At 42.2% G+C, this 19,307-nt stretch overlaps 1 protein-coding gene across 1 annotated transcript in view; it reads left to right on the top strand.

Annotated features, from left to right (window-relative positions):
- Nucleotides 1-19,307, top strand: part of ERI3 (ERI1 exoribonuclease family member 3) — a 200,039-nt gene that overhangs the window by 49,181 nt on the left and 131,551 nt on the right. The window contains exon 6 of the mRNA XM_079980539.1: nt 18,219-18,291. Within this exon, the coding sequence (XP_079836665.1) occupies nt 18,219-18,291 (73 nt within the window). The remainder of the gene's footprint in view (nt 1-18,218; nt 18,292-19,307) is intronic.

The raw sequence follows: 19,307 nt of genomic DNA, 5'->3' as shown, positions 1-19,307 counted from the left end.
CCAGAAGAACCAGAAGTAGAGCATAGATATTTCAACCTTGTCTGATTTTCTGGAAGCTGATATAGAGGCTTGATCTCCACCCTGTTCATTCTGCTCTTATTCACAACCTGCATATAATATAAAAATAGTAGGCATCCCTGAGGAGGTCCTCCACACATACAAGGAACAGGCTGTCATACTGCACCCCATTTATATCATGAAGGAACTTCACTTTTGTGTTGACTTGGAGTAGCACCCAAGATAACTTAGTATAATAGTTGCCAAGCTGGGTCAGACTAGAGATCCATCTTCTGACTGACAGAAGATGTCATTATTGCCACTGGCTTGACTGACTTCAAAGGGGGATTTGGCAAATGTGTCTGTAATGCCTATTAGCCATGATAGTTCAATGGAACCTACTTGTTACTGTGGGCAGCAGCAGAGGAAGGCTGTTGCCTTCACGCTCTGCTTCTAGTGGGCTTTCCCAAAGCATCTCAGTGACCACTATGGGAAAGAGTATGATGGGATAGATGAACCTTTAGTTTGATCCAAACAGACTATTAAGTACTGTTTGGGGCTGAGGTTGAGAAGCAGAACAAGTCCCACCTGCAAAAGCTAAATTTCTAAGACATGAAAATGCTTATCTGATTATTTCCATGGCAGGAAAGACTTGACTAATTCATTTCTCTCCAGGAAACTACTTGCTCAGAAGTTTTTATTTTGATAAGTAAGTGGTTAAAAAGCAAATGCTCGCTTTCTAATATGGTGATAAAGCATACTAGAAACATTTATAGCTCTTGGTGCATTTCTTGGGATGCACATTAGTGAATCCTTAGCAGTGAATTATACCATTGCTTAATTTGATTTTACTGTTTTTAATTTTCCCTTGTCCAAGTTTTACAAGAAGAGTTGGCGATGCCACGTTCAGAATATATCAAGAACAATGGAAAGGGCAGAAGCTCTCTATTACAAGCTCAGAGAATAAACCACTTGACTTTCATAGATCCAAGGTCTTAAGTTACCAACCATGTTCTAGGTTTAAGTTAACTGAAGTCCAGTATTATGGCGGCACCCAGTAAGATCCACCTGCTTGCTGAAATCTATGTGTGCAGCAGGAATTCTGCTTTCTTTCCTTCACCTTCCAGTCTCCACCTGTGACTCCAAAATCTGTTCTGGAGATTTTGGAGGTGTGCAACATGCTACAGATTGGAGGAGAAGGAGGTATCATGTTGCATTTGCTCATGCTACACTGGACCTCACTGTTAATACTGTCGACTCATGCACAGTTCTAATATCTTCTAGTGTGAAAGACTGCTTCTCGAGATGCTAATACTGGTGGATGTGTGACTTTTTAGATATTGTGCTTTTTAGATATTGTGCTATTGTGCTTGTTGCCCTGTATTCGTTGAGTGAAGGATTTTGCTCCCGAATCAAGAAATCTACATCTTAAAAAGAACCACACAAACCTAACCAGTCACACAAATAAGTTGCTTTGAATAATGTCAAGCAGTTAAAATTTCTGCCTGGAGAATTTGTCAGATCTCACAACTGATTACATGACAGGTGTAGCAATGGCGAATTAAGGGCAGGATTATGTGTGTTCTGCAGTCAAGCCATGCAAATGCAGAATTCACAATCCTCTAAGAATCTTAGCAGATAGACCACTTTTCACATGATATTAAGCCAAGTATTCTCTTTTTTTAAAAGTTAAGATATGCATGAGCGGTACGCAACTGCTGCAGGCAGTCCCTTTTCTGCCCTTTAGCTCCTCCCTTCACGCAAACAACAGAACAAGATTCCTTACTTAATCATAGCTCCCCAGTATGTGTGAATCTGGAAAGTATGGTTAGTGGCTTCAAAACAAGCCAGGATATAAAGCCTTAGTTCAAAGTTGCTTGTCTTGAAATCATTAAGCTTTGTTTCAGTTCATACATGAATGGGAAACCATGGTTAAGTGCTGATCCTTGGCTTGTTTTTCCGAGTACATATAATACCTATGCTGCTACATCACATGCTTCACCATAAAAATTGCTGTCAGCACAATATGTTCTGGAATAAACAAGTAGAAGACCTATGTGTGTACTGTGTATGTACTGAATTCTGCTTCATCTGGCTATTGCTTTTATTTATTAAAAATATTATACCCCACTTTTTGGGAGAAATTTTCTTCACAAAGTGGCTCACAACCAATTACCAACATGCAACATTGTAAAATTAAATATTTTTTAAATTTAGGCCATAACTTCCCCATTAGAGTTAAAATCGACAGAACATTAGTGGTAGCCAACACAATAGTTCCATTAGTGCAGGGATGTTTGTTTGCACAGTGTAAATTTCCCTCTCTCCTCTCCCCATGCATCCGTTAAATCTGTTCTGGATTTTTTTGCGGTTCCTTGGGGGCCACAGTCCCATCTAGGACTACTTGTACAGTTGAATCTGGAGACGGTCACTTTCCAATCCACAGCACCTCCTCTTGTCTAGGTCCACAACCTCCCGTGGGTAGACAGGTAGAAATGAATGCCATTTCGTTTTGGTGATAAAGGTAAAGGGACCCCTGATCATTAGGTCCAGTCGTGACCGACTCTGGGGTTGCGGTGCTCATCTCGCTTTATTGGCTGAGGGAGCCGGCGTACAGCTTCCGGGTCATGTGGCCAGCATGACTAAGCTGCTTCTGGTGAACCAGAGCAGCACACAGAAACGCCGTTTACCTTCCCGCCAGAGCGGTACCTATTTATCTACTTGCACTTTGAAGTGCTTTCGAACTGCTAGGTTGGCAGGAGCAGGGACTGAGCAACAGGAGCTCACCCCGTCACGGGGATTTGAACCGCCGACCTTCTGATCGGCAAGTCCTAGGCTCTGTGGTTTAACCCACAGCGCCACCCGCCATCGCGTCGTTTTGGTGATACTCAAACCTCTAGATGACTTTTCCCAGCAGATACATAAAGATATCATTGAGCATGGGAGGCCAAATTGAACCTTTTGCAGGCAGTGAGCTTCTTCTAAACCCCTGGCTATTATATCACCCCCAAATCTCTCACTCTTCAAGACAAAAGTAAACTTAAACTAGTTTTGTAATCCAAGCACCTGCTTTCTCAGTCCTGTATTTTCTAATTTTATGGCTCTGCATGCTAACCTTTTCTGCTGCTTTCTTTTTCTTGCTTTGTTTGGGAATGGAAGGTTGTATGTTGAATCCTGCAAGTGTCTTCCTCCCCCCTTTCTCCATCTCCCTGTGGTTTCTAGGAATTGGTTTTGGGTGAGATGCTTGTAACTAAGCCGTTCACGTAGGGATTACCTTGCTATGGACGGCAAACTTCAGCTTGTCTAATCTTCTATACACAAAGGGTAAGAGCTTCATCCCTGTATCTGAAGAGGTTGGTGGTGTGTTAGCTGAAAGCATAATGAGCTTTGACACAGTGTAAGTTGAGAGAGCACAGTGGTATTGGTTTGAAAATTAAGACCATGGGAATGAAGCCAGACAACAGTATCACAAGGGATAGTAAAACGCTAAGAAAGGGGGCAAAACATAAGAGAAACTGATATCTAGGGTAGAATATTAGAGAGAGAGTGATTAGTTATTTAATAAAAATTAATTTATTACTCATAATTGGGGTGGGTTGTGGCATTGTCCTATTTTCTTGTAGTTGAGACTGAGAAAAAGTATGCGGAGACTGGCAGTGGTTGTACTATAGGGTAGTGTCAGGGAACTGCCATCGGAGCCAGAGGGAGAGAGAGGGCTCCAGAGGGATTCCGGAGAGCGTCCCGGGATGGGGGGAAGCAGCCCATCTTCTGGGGAAGGAAATCAGCGTAGCACCAGTGGAGAAGGGGGGCAGATGGGGGAACCAGCGGGGAGAGCACGGGTCCTCCGCTGCCCACACCCTCCTTGCGCAGAAGGCTTCCGCGTAGGGAGAGTAGGCGGAGACTAGGCGTCAAAGAGCTTCTTTGCTGGAAGAAGTTCAAGAAACGCCCACTGACGGATTCTACCAGCGATTGAGGCAGCCACGGGCGAGTGGCTGTCCGGACAGAAAGGGTTCACTCAGGCAACCCAGCCAGGTGTGGCGCCGGTTTACGCACGAGCAACCCCTAGAACCATCACAGGTAGCATAGCCATACAAAAGTCTGTAAAAGCTACTAGTCCATAAGCATTTATTTTATGTCACTGTGAGCGTGCTTTTCTCCCTTAAAACTGTGATAAATGAAATACCAGCCCACTAACCCACACATACTGCATTAGTCATTTGTATCACACCAGCAGCGAGGGGAGGGAGTGAGGGTGAAGGGGTTTATTGTTTTGTTTTTGTTCTTATTTTTATTATGTGTTTTGTGTTTTTATCTTGTATTTTTGCTGTGAATTGCCCTGAAATCTTTGAATGAAGGACAGTATACAAATTTAATAAAGAAGTAACTAACCCTTTAGATATTTGAAGATGGCTATCATATCTCCTTTGTCTCCTCTTTCCCAGGCTAAGCATGCCCAACTCCCTCAACCATCCCTCATAAGACTTGGTTTCCAGACCCTTGATCATCTTGTCCAGCTTGACAACATCCTTTTTAAATTGTGGTGCCGAGAACTAGACACAGTACTCTAGGTGTATTCTGACCAAGGCAGAATAGAGCGGTACTATTACTTCCTTTAATCAGGACATTATTCTGTTTATGCATGTTCCACATGAGGCCTAAGAAAATCAAGAAATAGGAAAGTTAGCTGACTAGATATTTTAAATTGATTTTTCACCAGCTTTGTAATTGATTATTCATCAATTATATTTATATTTGCATATTGCCAAATATTCATAATAGGTGTTTTTTTGAGGTTATTGACCAACTTCCTTTCTTGATGATATTTTAATAAGAATGGGGAGACACAATCAGTTAGCATAGCGTTCTGCTGGATGACTTTTTGAGCATAGGTGGGATTGTATACCTGCTGAAGCTTTCTGGACCATGATAGGGAAGAGAACTTACACTTTGGGTTTGCTGACACTGCATTCTGTCAAATGGACAGAGCTATTTCCTGAAAGATATACTGGGCTAAAGTGTAATAAAATACAATGTAAGGTGGTAGCTAGCATGCTATGTGATGCAGTGAATATTTGACAAGCTACAGAAAGGATGCCCTTAATTTGTATTTGGCATATGGGCCTTAAGTTGCCCAGATGTGATCTAGATAATTCTTTCAGTGCGTCGGGTTAGGTAGATAATCTTGGGGCTCCTTTTCCATTCTGTTAGCTCTAGAGATCTAGAGTTTTTTTTTGTGTGATGCTGAAAACTCTAGTGCTCTATGTTCTTTGGCTGGCTAGGTTGTAGCAAAATCAAGTTAAATGGCAGTTATCTGTTTAAGTTGTTAGTGAAAGGCAGAGGTCAGAGATGAAACCTGTTAAGATACAGGATGATCTGTTTTGGCTGTAGGCTCCTCTTTATGTGTTTGACCAGGGGTAGGCAACCTAAAGCCCATGGGAATCAGCGTGTTTTTACATGAGTAGAATGTGTCCTTTTATTTAAAATGCATCTCTGGGTTATTTGTGGGGCATAGGAATTCGTTCACCCCCCCCCAAAAAAAATATATAGTCCGGCCCACCACATGGTCTGAGGGACGGTGGACCGGCCCATGGCTGAAAAAGGTTTCTGACCCCTGTGTTTGACCAAGAACCTTCAATATTGTTGGAGGCAGTAATTTGAAGCTGAAAAAGCAATATATACTATCATATGGGGGTGGAGACGACAAGCAAAATAGATTCTGGGCAAAGTTAATAGCAAGGAGTATTAGGTATGGCTGAAGTTAAATTATTTATCCTTTCTGTGCTACATCGATGCTGACATTATCAGGCTGTCTGAACAATGTTTCACCATTTCTGCCTTTTGAGGTATGAATGTATCTGCATGTTCTTTAGCTATCGTTGTGCTAGGACTTTGGTGGCTTATGGAAACGGTGCAAACTTGGAACCAACATCCTCTTTCCATTAATTCTGCAGGTACAGATGAGGTCAAACCATCCTCTTGAATTGTGACATCATTTTGCAGCCCCATGAGCTGCTGCATCAGTTACATTTTATGGACGTTTAAACGTTCTAAGTAGTGATTAGGGCCATTCAATGGGGGGCGGGGGCGGGATGTATCAATTTTTGGAATATATGGTAAGTTTCGCAACTTGTCTTTATGTGACACGCACACACTCTCCAGGTTAAGCTTCTACAATTAGTTTTAATGTCCTTAGAACTCTTTGGCACTTTTCTTCTGTTGTCGTGATGTATGATGTGCAAGCTGTTATACTGAGCAGAAGGAAGATCATACCTATTGGATGCTGTGAACATTTAGGGTTGCTCAAGGAGCCATGTTCACCCTTATTCTATGAAGCTGGAATCAAGGCAGCCTGAAGGGTCAGCTGGTGTGGCAGCTCACTTTCATTTGACTGTATTTGTATTGTGCAACATACCAGGTCTTAGAATTGCTGACATTTCTCATGGGACCAAGCAAGCAATGCAGATAGTGGGGGAAGGATGATTACCTTTGACTGACAAGTCAGTCTGAAGTATCACAGTCACAGGTGCAAGATGGATGGATGGAGCTGGCATATAGGAAGTTCTTGGGATGTCAGTGACATGAGGGCAAGGTAACGGGCACAAGCCATTAGGCTGTGACAGTGTGTGTGTGTCTCTCTATGCAACTGTCCCTTAGCACTGGGAAATGCTAAACAGCTAAGGCGGCCAGACTGAAGAAATACAGCACATTGTCACTGTGTATAAATTAGCATATTTGCCGATACTGGGATACTGTAGACTTCGCAGTGGTTTTGCAGTGCTTGGGGGGGAAATGCAGCTTGAAAGGATATAGCTAAAGTCATCTGCACCCACATTTTGTATGTGTCTTTGCTTTAGATCTCTAGCACGTTAATAGCTTAAGGAAATCTAAAACTACCCTGAACCCGCTGGCTTTGTTGGCTTTGTTTCAGGGATAGTGCGGAGGAGGATAGTAATTAATTTCAGCCTCTGTGGCCAAAGTGCGAGATAGTGCTGGCTTGCTGCTTCTGAGGAACCATTGATTTTAGGCTATTGTAAGGGCTCTGGTTCGAAAGCTCTGTTGAGCAAAGAGAGTCTTTGGGTGCCTGACAATCCCACCCCCCCACCCCCGCCACATTTTCTGAGTGTCTCTTGCAAGCAGCCTCAGGCTGCCTGTCTCTTTGTTAGCAGTGTGACAGCAATGTGACACCATGAAAATAATTACTAACAAATCATGGTGGTGACTACAAATAGCTCACAGTCTTCAGAGGAATGTCAAGGAGCATTAGAGCACGATCATAGGAGATGCATGAAGGCTAGGGCCCTTTCTCAGTTCCAGGATACTTGCAGACCTTGCCTTCATACCACCAGTGTGGGAAATGTCTAAATGGTCAAATAGGTATCAGGCTTAGAGGTACACTAGGATCACTGAGTCACTTGGTGATTACTATATTACATGGAAGCAGGATGGTTTGGTGAGAGCCTCATGCTAGGTGAATTCCTGAAGGATTCTGTTTCTTCTCTCTAGTGCAACCTTTCCCAACTGGTGCCCTCCATATGCTTTTAGGCTATAACTCCCATCACCCGCTCCTAACATGGTCAATGTTGAGGAATGAAGGGAGTTGTAATCCAAAACATCAGGGGGCACCAGGTTGGGGAAGACTGTTCAGGTGACTTTAATTTTCTTTTTAAGAAAGGCAAAACAGGGCTGGTATGTGTGTGTGTGTATATTCCGAAAAGAGCTGTGGAGATGCTAGAGCTTTTTTATGCAAAGAAAAGTTGTAGGAATATGCCAGGAAACACTTGAGGGGGTGCGGGTGGCCATAGGTTCACATCTGTGTGTGTATAGGTGCACAAACAAATCAAACACCACAAAATCACATTTTATTCTGTGCATTAATCCTGGAGATGCAGATCAGGTCAGTTCACTCTGAAATTCAGAGCAAACCAGTTCATTTGGCATCCCTACCCATGGTAGATGAGGTTCAGTGGTGACGGAATGCAATTGCAGTCGTATGGCAAGTTGACTCTTCATATCTTGCATGATCCATGTACTGCTGAAAGTTCTGTTTTCCCTTTCCCGGTGTCCTGTGCTTTGATGGATTTGATTGTGAGGCACTGATTCCGAGCAGATGATAAATGCAATATATAGAAGAACTGTTGCATATGGAACACTGATGGGTATTGGAGATCCATGCTTTTTCTAGGTCACTCCTGCAGTCAACACTTTTATCCACTTCCCTTCATTTACACAAATTATTATCTGGCCTTTTGCATATGTACATAACGTTGCTAACATGTTGAGCTGCATGTAGAATGTGAGAATGAGGGGAAGGGTCAAAGGGAGAATTCGTTCAGAGAAGCTTAAAACACCCCCCCCCCCGACAGTCATGTAATATTTATGGAAGTGCTAGGAGTCAGATGCACTGACCTCTGGGGTCGTGCTGTTAAACAGCTCCTGCCCCCCTCCCTCCCTGCATTCTAATTGCTGCACTTGTCCTTTGGCTCTGGAGGTTTCTCACTGGCAGAACACATGCTAATGGTGACTGTTTCTGGGTGGGGTGTTTTGTCACAACAAGAACACAGCTCGTCTCACATTGTCTGGGCCCAAATGCCAGAGGTTGCCTGCTGTGAGATTCCAGAACCCAGGAGAAATTTTAAGCTCTGCTGTCACCTGCTGCTTCACTGGCATTGTGCAGCTTTCTGCTTGGCTCTGTTGCGTTTTTCTGTCATTCTCTTCTTTTAAGAGTGCCTGACTCTTCAGTGGAGAAGGGTGCCCATGTTCCGCTTGATTTTTCTGTTTTCTCCTATCAGCTTTTTCAAATTGAAGTTAATGTTCACTTTGGGAAGGCATGGGTGATGGGCTGGCAACGTTCTGGTTCTCCGGCATGCTTTGTTAGCTGGAGAGGGAGTTGACAACTTTGGTGGGAAGGAAGTGAGAGATGCTTCATGTATTGGGTTTAGTCAGGCCTTGACAAACAGTTTTTCTCAAAACGTGTTTGCAACCTAATCATCCGTGCAGCTGCCTGTTTGTGTTTGACTTTTTTCTATGACTATTTTTGATTAACTCTCGTTTGCTTTGGCATAGCCCCCCCCCCACTGAAAATGGACACTGCAAGATAGAGCATCCTTTTTAAAATATCAGTAAGGAGGAGGGGAGTGTCCACAATTTATAGAACACATGTTTTCATGCGAGAGGACCCAGGTATAATCCCTTGCACCTCTGATTAAAAGCACTCAGAAACCAGGTGATGGAAAAGATTTTTGTCTGAGATCATGAAGAACCACTCCTGGTTATAGGAGACAATACTAAGCTAGATGAATCAAGTGTTGGACTCTTGCATAACTCAGTTTTGTATGTTTAAACTTAATGATGCTTATATGTTCAAGAGAGCATGAAACTCTGAATCTCAGGGTTGTGGGTTTGAGCCCCATGCTGGGCAAGAAGATTTCTGCATTGTACAGGGTTGGATTAGAATTACTTCCTCTCTACAATTCTATGATTCTATGACTTTTCTGTCCATTATGTGACTGCTAACCTTGGTATACTGATGTACCACTTGGTATACTGAAGATCTTATCTTACTTAAAAATAAAATTAAAAAAGCAAATCTAGCCCTCACAGTTGTGAAGATAGGCTTGAAAACATGTAAGGACTGCTTAATGAACTCTCTTATACAGGAAATGGCGTCAAGCAGAATTTCTGATGGTCAGGTGACAAGACAGTAGTCCCCTGCATAACTGTTATCCATTCTTCGTGATCAGCAGGAGCATCAAAATTAAATGATCAAAATTAAGAAAATGTATAATGTAGAATGTCTGTCTTGCAGAATATTGCAGATTTTTGGTGCACAGATTGAGTTACCATGGCACAGAATTATTGAATCTTTTATGTGCAGCTTATGTATAGTTCTGTTTAAGATGCACGAGCTGGGTGCAAGACTGTTGCTCCGTGATGGAGTGCATGCTTTGCATGCAAAAGGTCCCCGGTTCAACCCTCAGTATTTCCAGAGATGGCTGGGAAAACCCTCTTCCCAGCCATCATAGACAGTCTGACTCTGTGTAAGGCAACTTCCTAGGTTCATAAGTTGGTGTTCTCCTGTATTACAGGAAAGATTTGTCTTATTTCATGTTATTTACATCCTGCTTTTCTGCATGAAAATTTATTCACAGTGGTGTACAAAATAAGCAATAAAAGTAAAACAACAAAATGAATTAAGATAAGTCAGTAAAAGCAGCCAATAAAAAGCTGCAGTAGAGACGGGATAAAACAATTTTTAAAACTGTAGTAAAATAAAAAGAAAAGCACACACATAGGAGGAAATCCCTGTTATCTATTTCCTAAGAACTTTAACTTTTTAAAAAATATAAAATTCAAGTCATCCTGCTTGTGAAGGAAAGCTTATTTCGAGGCGTACTAGACATTGCAACTAGGAGCCATTGGGAACCTTATCTTCCACAAATTTGTTTGAACCCTTCCAAGCCTTCCAAGATGGTTACCATTGCTACATCTTGTGGTAGCAAATTCAGTTGCTTAACTATGCATTGTGTGAAGAAGTTCTTCCTTTTGATTTTCCTGAATCCTGAAACACTGATCCTCTGAAAATCTGAAAGTTTGCTGAATCCACTTTAGTGGAATAATTATAGAAACTGAGGTTCCCAAGTACAAAATGTTGTTCTCTGAAAAGAATTCAAAGTTCAGAGACTTAAAAAAAATAACATTCAGAGACTTACATTGCAATCCTAACCCTGGCTGTTGCCTGGTGGAAGGGAGATTGCAAAGCTGTCATGTAATGGCAGTGGGGCTGGCCCCCAGAACATCCAACTGGAGGACTTTTTGCTGGCTGCCACCAGCGGGTAACCCAAGGGCAGAAGCAGAAGCTCTGTACTGGTGGAGATCAGCAGGGCTAGATGGAGAGATGCCTTTGCTCAATCCACTCACACACGCTCACCCCATCCCACCCCAACCTGGCCAAAAGGAGTTTGAATTGCTGTTAATCCCGTGTTGTACAAAGAACCTTTAATGTCTGTTCTGAATGGGAGCTGGGGTAGTCTATGTGGTGTTCTGAGCCAGTATGTCCAATAGTTAAAGTTGATGGGAATTATAGTCCAACAATATCTGGTGCATACTGTGTTGGCTACCTCTGTGTATATTATGCTAAAATAAAAAGATAGTCCATATCTCAGGCTACTTGTTTCCTTGACCTCTTATTTTTATTTTTATTTTTGTGTATTGTGCTTGTTGTTTTAACTAGAACTCCAGGCACATTTACAAAGTAGATGCAAAGACGACGCTTAAAATAGAGAAAAGCAGTCATTAGCAAATATGCTGTAAGCACAAGTTAAGAAGCAATATCCAATTGATGTCAATAGGTCTTTGAATTAGGTATTTCTGTTTTGGTGTATATCACACTTTTGTGTGTGGAGTTTATACTGGAAATGGTTACTTTCCTAGATAGTGTTGTGGAGGGGGAGCTAGGCTTGTACATCAAAACTGCTCAGCTCAGCACCTGTGGCCCTGAAACTTGGCTTCTGTCTGCTCCAGCTATGTGCTTTTCCTCCTCCTCCTTTCTTACTGTAATGTATCTATTTTGTTACTAACGGAGCATGGATGCATTTTTGCTGCTGGTCAGCCCTCATTAATATTTAGAGGTGACAGGTTGACATTTGCAGGCAAAACTTTCACTGACCTTCATGTTGTGCACTAAGGCTGTTGCCATTAATGGCTTTTCAGACCGAGGGCTTACAAAGTGATGGGGGATGTGAGGAATGCTTGTAAAGTTAGAAGTGTGGCGCGCGTGAGCCGGGGAGTTGAGACTAGACGATTTATGTGTGAGGGATCCTGAGCAGACTGAGGTGGTGACTTTCTTGTTGCATTAGTGAATTTCTGGGCATCACCTGGATCTATGGCTTCTTGAGGAATTCCAGGGCAAGAAGCTAAATAGGTCTTTGACTGTTTGCTCAGGTGACTTTTTCCACTGTAGAACTTTGAGGGAAAGAGGCAACTCCAATCGACCCTTCAGAAGCAAAAAATCATCAGCTTCTACTGACAGTAGAAGAGCCTTTCCATTTTCTTTTTCTCATGTTTCTGCTTCATGCACACTGATGTGTGAGGCTGACATGCATCGTATAGTTTGGCTATGCTGTGACACATTTGAGGGCAGAAAAAGGGGAGATCTGTCTCATGTTGGTCTGAAAATTGAGTGCTGCATTAATCCCAGCACTTCCAAGCTAGAATATTTCATCCTGATGCTGTCACTTGCAAATGTGAACCACAGCCACCCCTCTGGCTGTTTGGATGCTACCAAGATGACTCAAAAAAGTAATTAAGTCTATTGTGGGGACACAGGAGCAAAAAGTAAGTGTTCTTTGTAGAAAGCATTTAGGTGACTTTGCAGAGCTTTGAAGCTCATTTACTGCAATTCAGAAGAGCACAAAACTGACTTTTTATCACATTTCCAACAAGCTATTAAGTCCTGCACTATGCTTGGAAATATGTTGTGCAGTGGCAATTGTAACATACAACCTAGAGTGGTGGTGATCTGCCACAGGCACATTTTAGATTTTCTCCTTTTGTATGAGGGCTAGAAACCTGCTTTTAAAACAACTAACATCAGATTATCAAGACTCTGAATTCAGGCCTAATTCTCAATTTGGCAAATGCTTAATGTATACAGCAATTGATACCATGTGGTATCCAGTGGTGTAGAGTCCAGGAAGGCTTGGATGTTTTAGGTGCCTGCAATTTGTTCTCTCCCTTTGAGTCCCTTGGGGGATCATCTGATGACACTCAGAATGGCACCCACTCTGAGAGGCCTTGAGAAGATCCTCTGTTGGTAGACCAGGAAAGGGATCTTCAGAGCTGGCAAAGGGGGGCACTTTTTGCTCTCTTTATTATTTGTTTGGTGATAGATCTGCTTTGTTCTCTGAGGAGTTGATGTTCTGCTCCAGGTCAGAGCTTGGCACAACATCATGCACTTTCTAGTAAGCACTCCCTCTCCTCTGCAGTAGATTCATTCTTTTTTCTTTGTTTTCTTAAAAGCTGCATTAAATATTTCTATGTATCAGTTGGTTATACTAGGCAAAGCATCCCTTTCTCACTGGCTATTTTCCATTACCATCCAAAGACTTGTCCTGGGGTAAGACGATGCCACCTGTAAATTGAAGAGAAGAATTATTATTGCATTAAGGAATAGCAGCACATTTGAGTAGCACATGCTTTTTGCATTGTTAGGCTTTCTGGGTTTCTATAGACATCTATAGGTCTGAATACATGAATGGCCATAGTTTTTGTTCTCTTACTTTATAGTGCATCTAAATGGTATAAGGCAGGGACAGCCAACTCCCAATAGACTGTGATCTAATTGGAGGTTCAGGTCAAAATTGTTAAGGTTTTTTTTTGTTTTGTTTTTAGGAAGGAGGAAGGCCCATTTTTTAGGGGTTCAGGTCAAAGTTGTAGGGCTTTATTTAGGGGAGAGAAAAGCCCCTTTTCTTTGGGATGCAGGACAAGAATGTTGAGCTTTTTTTAGGGGAGCCAAAGTTGTTGAGCTTCTTTGGGGGAAGCCGCAGACATCCAGTGATCTACCGGTAGATCATGATCTACCTGTTGGACGTGCCTGGTATAAGGGATGTATGACTTTTCTCTAAAGTGTGAGGAAGAGGTTGTGTCACTCTGCTTTCATGTTTACTTTCACATACTTTATAAGCAATATGGCAGATTTCCTGAAGCATCTTTACTGCAGCACATTGGTGCTTTAAATATATAAGTAAATAAAAATAGAACATGGTATAACTTCGTTCAGAAATTATCTTTAGACCACAAAGCAGCAGACCTAAGTGTTGTCCCCTTCCTTCTACTACCTCCACAACGTCCTCTCCTTCCACCACCCATGCGGAAAGGCCTTTACTGAAGCAGTGGTGACAAAGCTTTCTGTATATTTTCAGAACATGACAGCATATGAGGTTCTATTAATGCCTCCTGACTGGGTCTATAAATATCAAGATTTAATGTTCCCCATATCTTTTCCAAAGGAGGAGACTCTTTAAAAAGCCAGCTCGGTATCAATGAATCCAGCATGTAGGAAATGGCCCTATTTTCTTGGGCTTCTGACTTTCTGAACCCAGAAGCAGATGGACATTAACCGCCTCTGATTAGTTGGGAGAGTTGTACATTAATTTTTTATACACTAGGACCACCTGAGTGACTGAATTCAATTACAGGCTCCCTCCTTTTCTCGTTGCCCCTCCTTCCCCCCTGTGTTATTAATGTGGCTCCTCCATAGCAGAAACCGAGGGACCTGTTGAAATGAGAAACCCTTATTTCTTAGTGTGACCCACTGGATAATTAGGGTTAAATTGATATGCTATCACATTGGTGACACATTTTATCTGCCTCTGTTTGTACAAGAGGATACAATGGTGGAGGAAGGACCAATTTGTGCCCTTCTCTCGCTAACCAGACTGAGATAAAAGGTGTCACTAGGACGATAACGTCCTCGCTTTGCGCTCCTTTATTGTTGCTCAATTTGCTAGTTTTTTCTAAATCCTGTTCTTTCATTCTTTCAATACCCTTGGCCATATTTTAGCTCCATGCCATTGCATAATGATGCCCTGCTAAATGTGTGTGCGCTATCTGCAACTCTGGCTGACAGCCCTGCCTGATAACCAAATTCCTGTCCATCCATCACTAGCTGCCTCTCCTCAACTTAAGGAAAGCGATAACCAAAGCATGGCTGTTTATCACCGCCAAGCTGGGCTCTTCTTTCCTGGTTGAAAGAAAGGAGAGTTGGCTTCAAAGGAGGAAAGAGGGCTGCATGATTTTGTCTCCATCTGCGTATCATTCTCCTCTGCAGCCCGTCCGACTGCCCTGTGTATTTTAGAAGCCTTCCCTCACATTATGCTGGGCTAGAATTTGACACAAATCTTTCTAGTTTTTAAATTTAATTTTCTCAGTTTTATGGCTCTGGGAGGAAAATTAAAATGTTCAGGAGTGAAATATAAGAATATTGAATAGGATGTTCAGTGGTCGGGGTGTGTGTTTCTCTTACATGGCTAGCAGGATGTATAAAATTCTGATTCTTTAGACACATACAGTATTTAGGTTGCAGCTGAACTTTTTTTCCTACTGCAGAACATAATGTAGGAATTTGGAATACACAGTGGCAAATGAAGCCTGTCCGTTAATCCATCCAGGCCTCAAGAGAGAAGCTCTTCTTACCAATGAAAGTCATGCTGGAGATCATGAAGAGCAGCTAGTCTATTTGTTTTTGGGTTGAATATATCTGTGTAATAATACAATATTACAAGCAGTTAAAACAAGAATGCTGCCTCTGATCCTGGAGGTGGTATATACAGTGGTGCCTCGCAAGACGAAAAGAATCTGTTCTGCGATTCTCTTCGTCTAGCGGTTTTTTCGTCTTGCAAAGCAAGCCCATTGATAGCTTAGCGGATTAGCGCTATTAGCAGTCTAGCGGCTTTTAGCAATCAGCTGTTAAGCGGCTTATCAGCGGAACAGCTGATAAGCGGCTTAGCGGCTTAGGAAAGGGGGGGGAGCGGAAAAAAACCTGCGGGAACTCGCAAGATTTTTTCGTCTTGCGAAGCAACCCCATAGAGAAATTTGTTTAGCGAAGTGCCTCCAAAACGGAAAACCCTTTCGTCTAGCAGGTTTTCCGTCTTGTGAGGCGTTCGTCTTGCGGGGCACCACTGTACAGTAACTATCACAACAGGTTGTCACCAATAATAATAATAACCTTATTGAAGTAGCTTCTTTAAACTGTGAAGTTGTACTTATAAAGGCAGTCTGGATTCACATGTATGAGTTTAGAAGGCAATAGTTTGTTAGCTCATACTTTTTAGTATTTTTATTTGAGAAGGAAAAGTAACAAAATTGTGTGTACTTCAAGATAAGGATAACTTGGACCCTTACAAAACTTCTGTTTGGAAGCAGTTTGCCCCAGAACTCTTATGTTTATGTCGAAGTATAGCATGTGTGTATGGGAAGATGTTATTGATGTCTAGATGCGGACAGTAGGTGAAAGTCTTGTTTCTAAATCCACTGAATTGTGCTCCCTTAGAGGCAACACTACGAACACCAGGGAACCAGCCCTGCACTGCCCTGCCCTGTCCAACCCCTTCTTTCTTTGTAGGAGTTTACAACAAAGTGCTGGGTACAAAGTGCATGCCTAATTTGCATATCCAATTGCTTGGATTGCAGTAATTACCATGTGTAAATGGATCTATTAATCACTTATTTAATTAATTTTGGGTCTTTCCTGTGTTCGCCTAATTCATACCCCATCCAGCATTCAGGGCATCTCTAAAAATCTTTAGCAAAGCATTAATAAGCATTATGACCTGTTAACTACCCCATATCAATCAAATTGATTGGGAACAAATGAATCTACATTCCAAGATAATGGACACAATGCCTATTCTTTGCCCCTCCAGTAGCAGAAGGGGGGGGGGAGTTGTGGGGCTTAGGACATGCCTGCTGTCTGGGGAACACAAATTCTTACTATGGGAGAGATTGTAGAGCTATGATATAGTCCTTAGTTCCCTAGCTAGTTTTGCCAATGTATTGATAACTCTCTTGCTGATAACTTTCTGATGACTGTTGTTACAGCAGAATAGAAATGTGAGGATGGTTTGTGATCTAGGTATGTCCTGGCTGTTTACCACATGTTCTGTGTGCCTAGTTCTGGTAATCTTGGCATCTTTGGGTCCAGCTGCAAGCACCGGCATAATTTATGGGTGCATAGTTTGGCAAAGACAATGCCTTGTTGTGCCATCCATCTATTACAACTTGAGTTCATAAGAACATGAAATATTTGTTAAAATATTTGTATACCGCTATTCATAAAAAAGTCAAAGCCGGTTTATAACAGCCATACATATATATAGTAAAACCATGTAAACATTTAAAATTGGATACCATCAACTAATTATACAGAAACATAAGAAGAACTCCAATAGACCCGATCAAAGGCCCATCTGGTCAAGCATTCTGTTCTCACAGTGGCCAGCCAGGCGCCTATGTGAAGCCCCCAAGTGCTCTCCTTACATGGGATTTCCCAGCAACTGGCATTCAGAAACATAAGCCACCTACAGTGGATGTAGAGCTAGTAGCCTTTGTTAGCGTTATCCTCCATGGTTTTATCTACTCTTTTAAAGCTGTACAAGTTAGCAGTCATCACTACATCTTATGGGAGCAAATTCCATAGTTTAACTATGTGTATAGATATACTTCCTTTTGTCTGTTGTTCACAGTATGGCTTCGCAGTATGGCTGGGAGTTCTAGAGAAGGACAAAAGCTTCTTACTGTCCACTTCCTTCACACTATGTATAATTTTAAACACCTCTATCATGTTCCCGCTCTCTCGCCTTATCTGCAAGCTTAAAAAAATCCCAAATGTTGCCTCCTTTCGTTTTAGGGGAATTGCTCCAGTCCCTTGATCATCTTGAAGACTAACTATGGTTTACTTTCTGACAAAAACTGTGATGTGAAGCTATGGTTTGTTGTTGGCTTATGAATCATGGCTTGTTTTAACTATGGGTTTGGGCAGAGTGCCAAACCAAAAGCTTAACCATGGCTTGTTTGTCCACCCCAGACATTTCCGAATTAGAGAGCCATGAGGCAAGAATGGCTGGAAAAACATACCAAGCTTGGGGGGAGCAAACTATGGGTTGTTTGTTTATTTGTGAAATAATTTATGGGTTGTTTAAAGCAAACCATGGCTTAGTGTTACATGCGAATACAGCCACAGTTGACTGTTCTTGAGTGCATAAACATAGGTGGGAACAACCAAAGAAAGGCATGTGCCTAAAGTCATATGCCCACGGGCTCACCAGAACATACCCAGCTACTTTGCTAATCTTCTTATGGAACTAACCACTAGTTGAAGATGATTAGTTTTATCTAACCAGGCCTACACACCTTTTAAAAATGACTGCTATGTTCATGGGTTGCATGTGAAATTCGGGTGACATATTGCCAACTTCTAAGTCCTCAATGAAAATGTCTAGCATCTTGGATGTATAATGCCTGTTGTCTAGCCATCCCAAGCTTGGGTTTGGGTTGGGCTCCTGTGTTTGAGTGGCCTCTGTCAAATGTGTGGGACCATTCTGAAATGCAGGCTATAGCATTTTATTCTATCCTCTTTCTCAAAACCAGAAATGTTTAATAAAGTTTATTTTGTGATATCAGGCTCCTCCAATGGAATCCAACCTGTTCTCTCTCCTCTCTTACAGGTTACCTGGACAATGCCAATACTTAGGGCTTCCAGTTGCTGATTACTTCAAACAGTGGATTAATCTCAAAAAGGTACTTTCATTGCAAATCTCCCTTTCCCCACCACCCCTTGGCTGCCTCTTCATTTCCCCTTCTCCCTTCCTTGGCTCCTTCAAGGAGGTATTTAATAAGCACGGCTGTTTTGCATTGAAATGAGGAGTTATTTTCTCAGAGGCCGGGTGAAGCGAAGTTCCTATTGTATCTCCCCTAATAGAGTCTTACTGTACTTGATGGAATATGGTCTGCAGCTGAGGAGAATCCCATTGTGGCCACCCTAACACAGCACCTCTATGCATAATAACTCAGCCTCTCTCTGGGAAAGGCTGGGTCAGCTGGAGCATATCCAAGTCTGCTCCACCCCCCACCCAGGCTTCTAAGTCTCTCTCCCTCTCACCTCCCCCTGCCCGCCAGTGAATATTAGCCAGCTGTTTCTCAGTGCTAAAGGTCTGGAAAGTGCATAGAAAAATAACCTGCTTAAGACTTTCTGCTTTGTACAAACCTTTAAAACAACAGCTCCCCTGCTCCAAATTATGTGACCCAAAATGCTTAGCAGTATGACCACCGGAGCTTTAAGCACAGATACCTCTCTCGTTCGTTCAAACCTAATGGATTAACTACTCAGGCATTTTGTATTTCTCTAGAGACCCCCCCTCCCCCTGCATACAAGAGAACTGCATACATGGAAAAGGCCGTCCCCCAACCCCCGTGTTGATAAGGAGACAGTTAGGTAGTGGATACAGGCAATTGGTGCAAAAAAGTCAAACCCAGTGTTGTGCAAGGAAATGTTACAATGCTTTAAACAGTTTCTGTATTCTGTTAATGAATGGCATGAGTGGTGCCACTGAATTCAGCAGCTTTGTATTTCAAACCATATGTAGGAGCTTGCTTTATGAAATGCTTGTGTAATTTGGCTCTTCCTATTTTGTTTTGCCTATTTTTTAAAAAATAAATAAAGTGAAAGCAAGAGTGGCATTCTGAATGGTAATAGTTTTTTTAAAAAAATAAAATAAAAAGCATTTTCTGTTCTGTCAAATCAGGGTAGGGCCTGA

The sequence above is a fragment of the Podarcis cretensis genome (assembly GCF_951804945.1).
Source record: "Podarcis cretensis genome assembly, chromosome: 6".
NCBI lineage: Eukaryota > Metazoa > Chordata > Lepidosauria > Squamata > Lacertidae > Podarcis > Podarcis cretensis.
The sequence above is the reverse complement of the archived record's forward strand: the minus strand, read 5'-3'. Positions and strand labels throughout refer to the sequence as shown.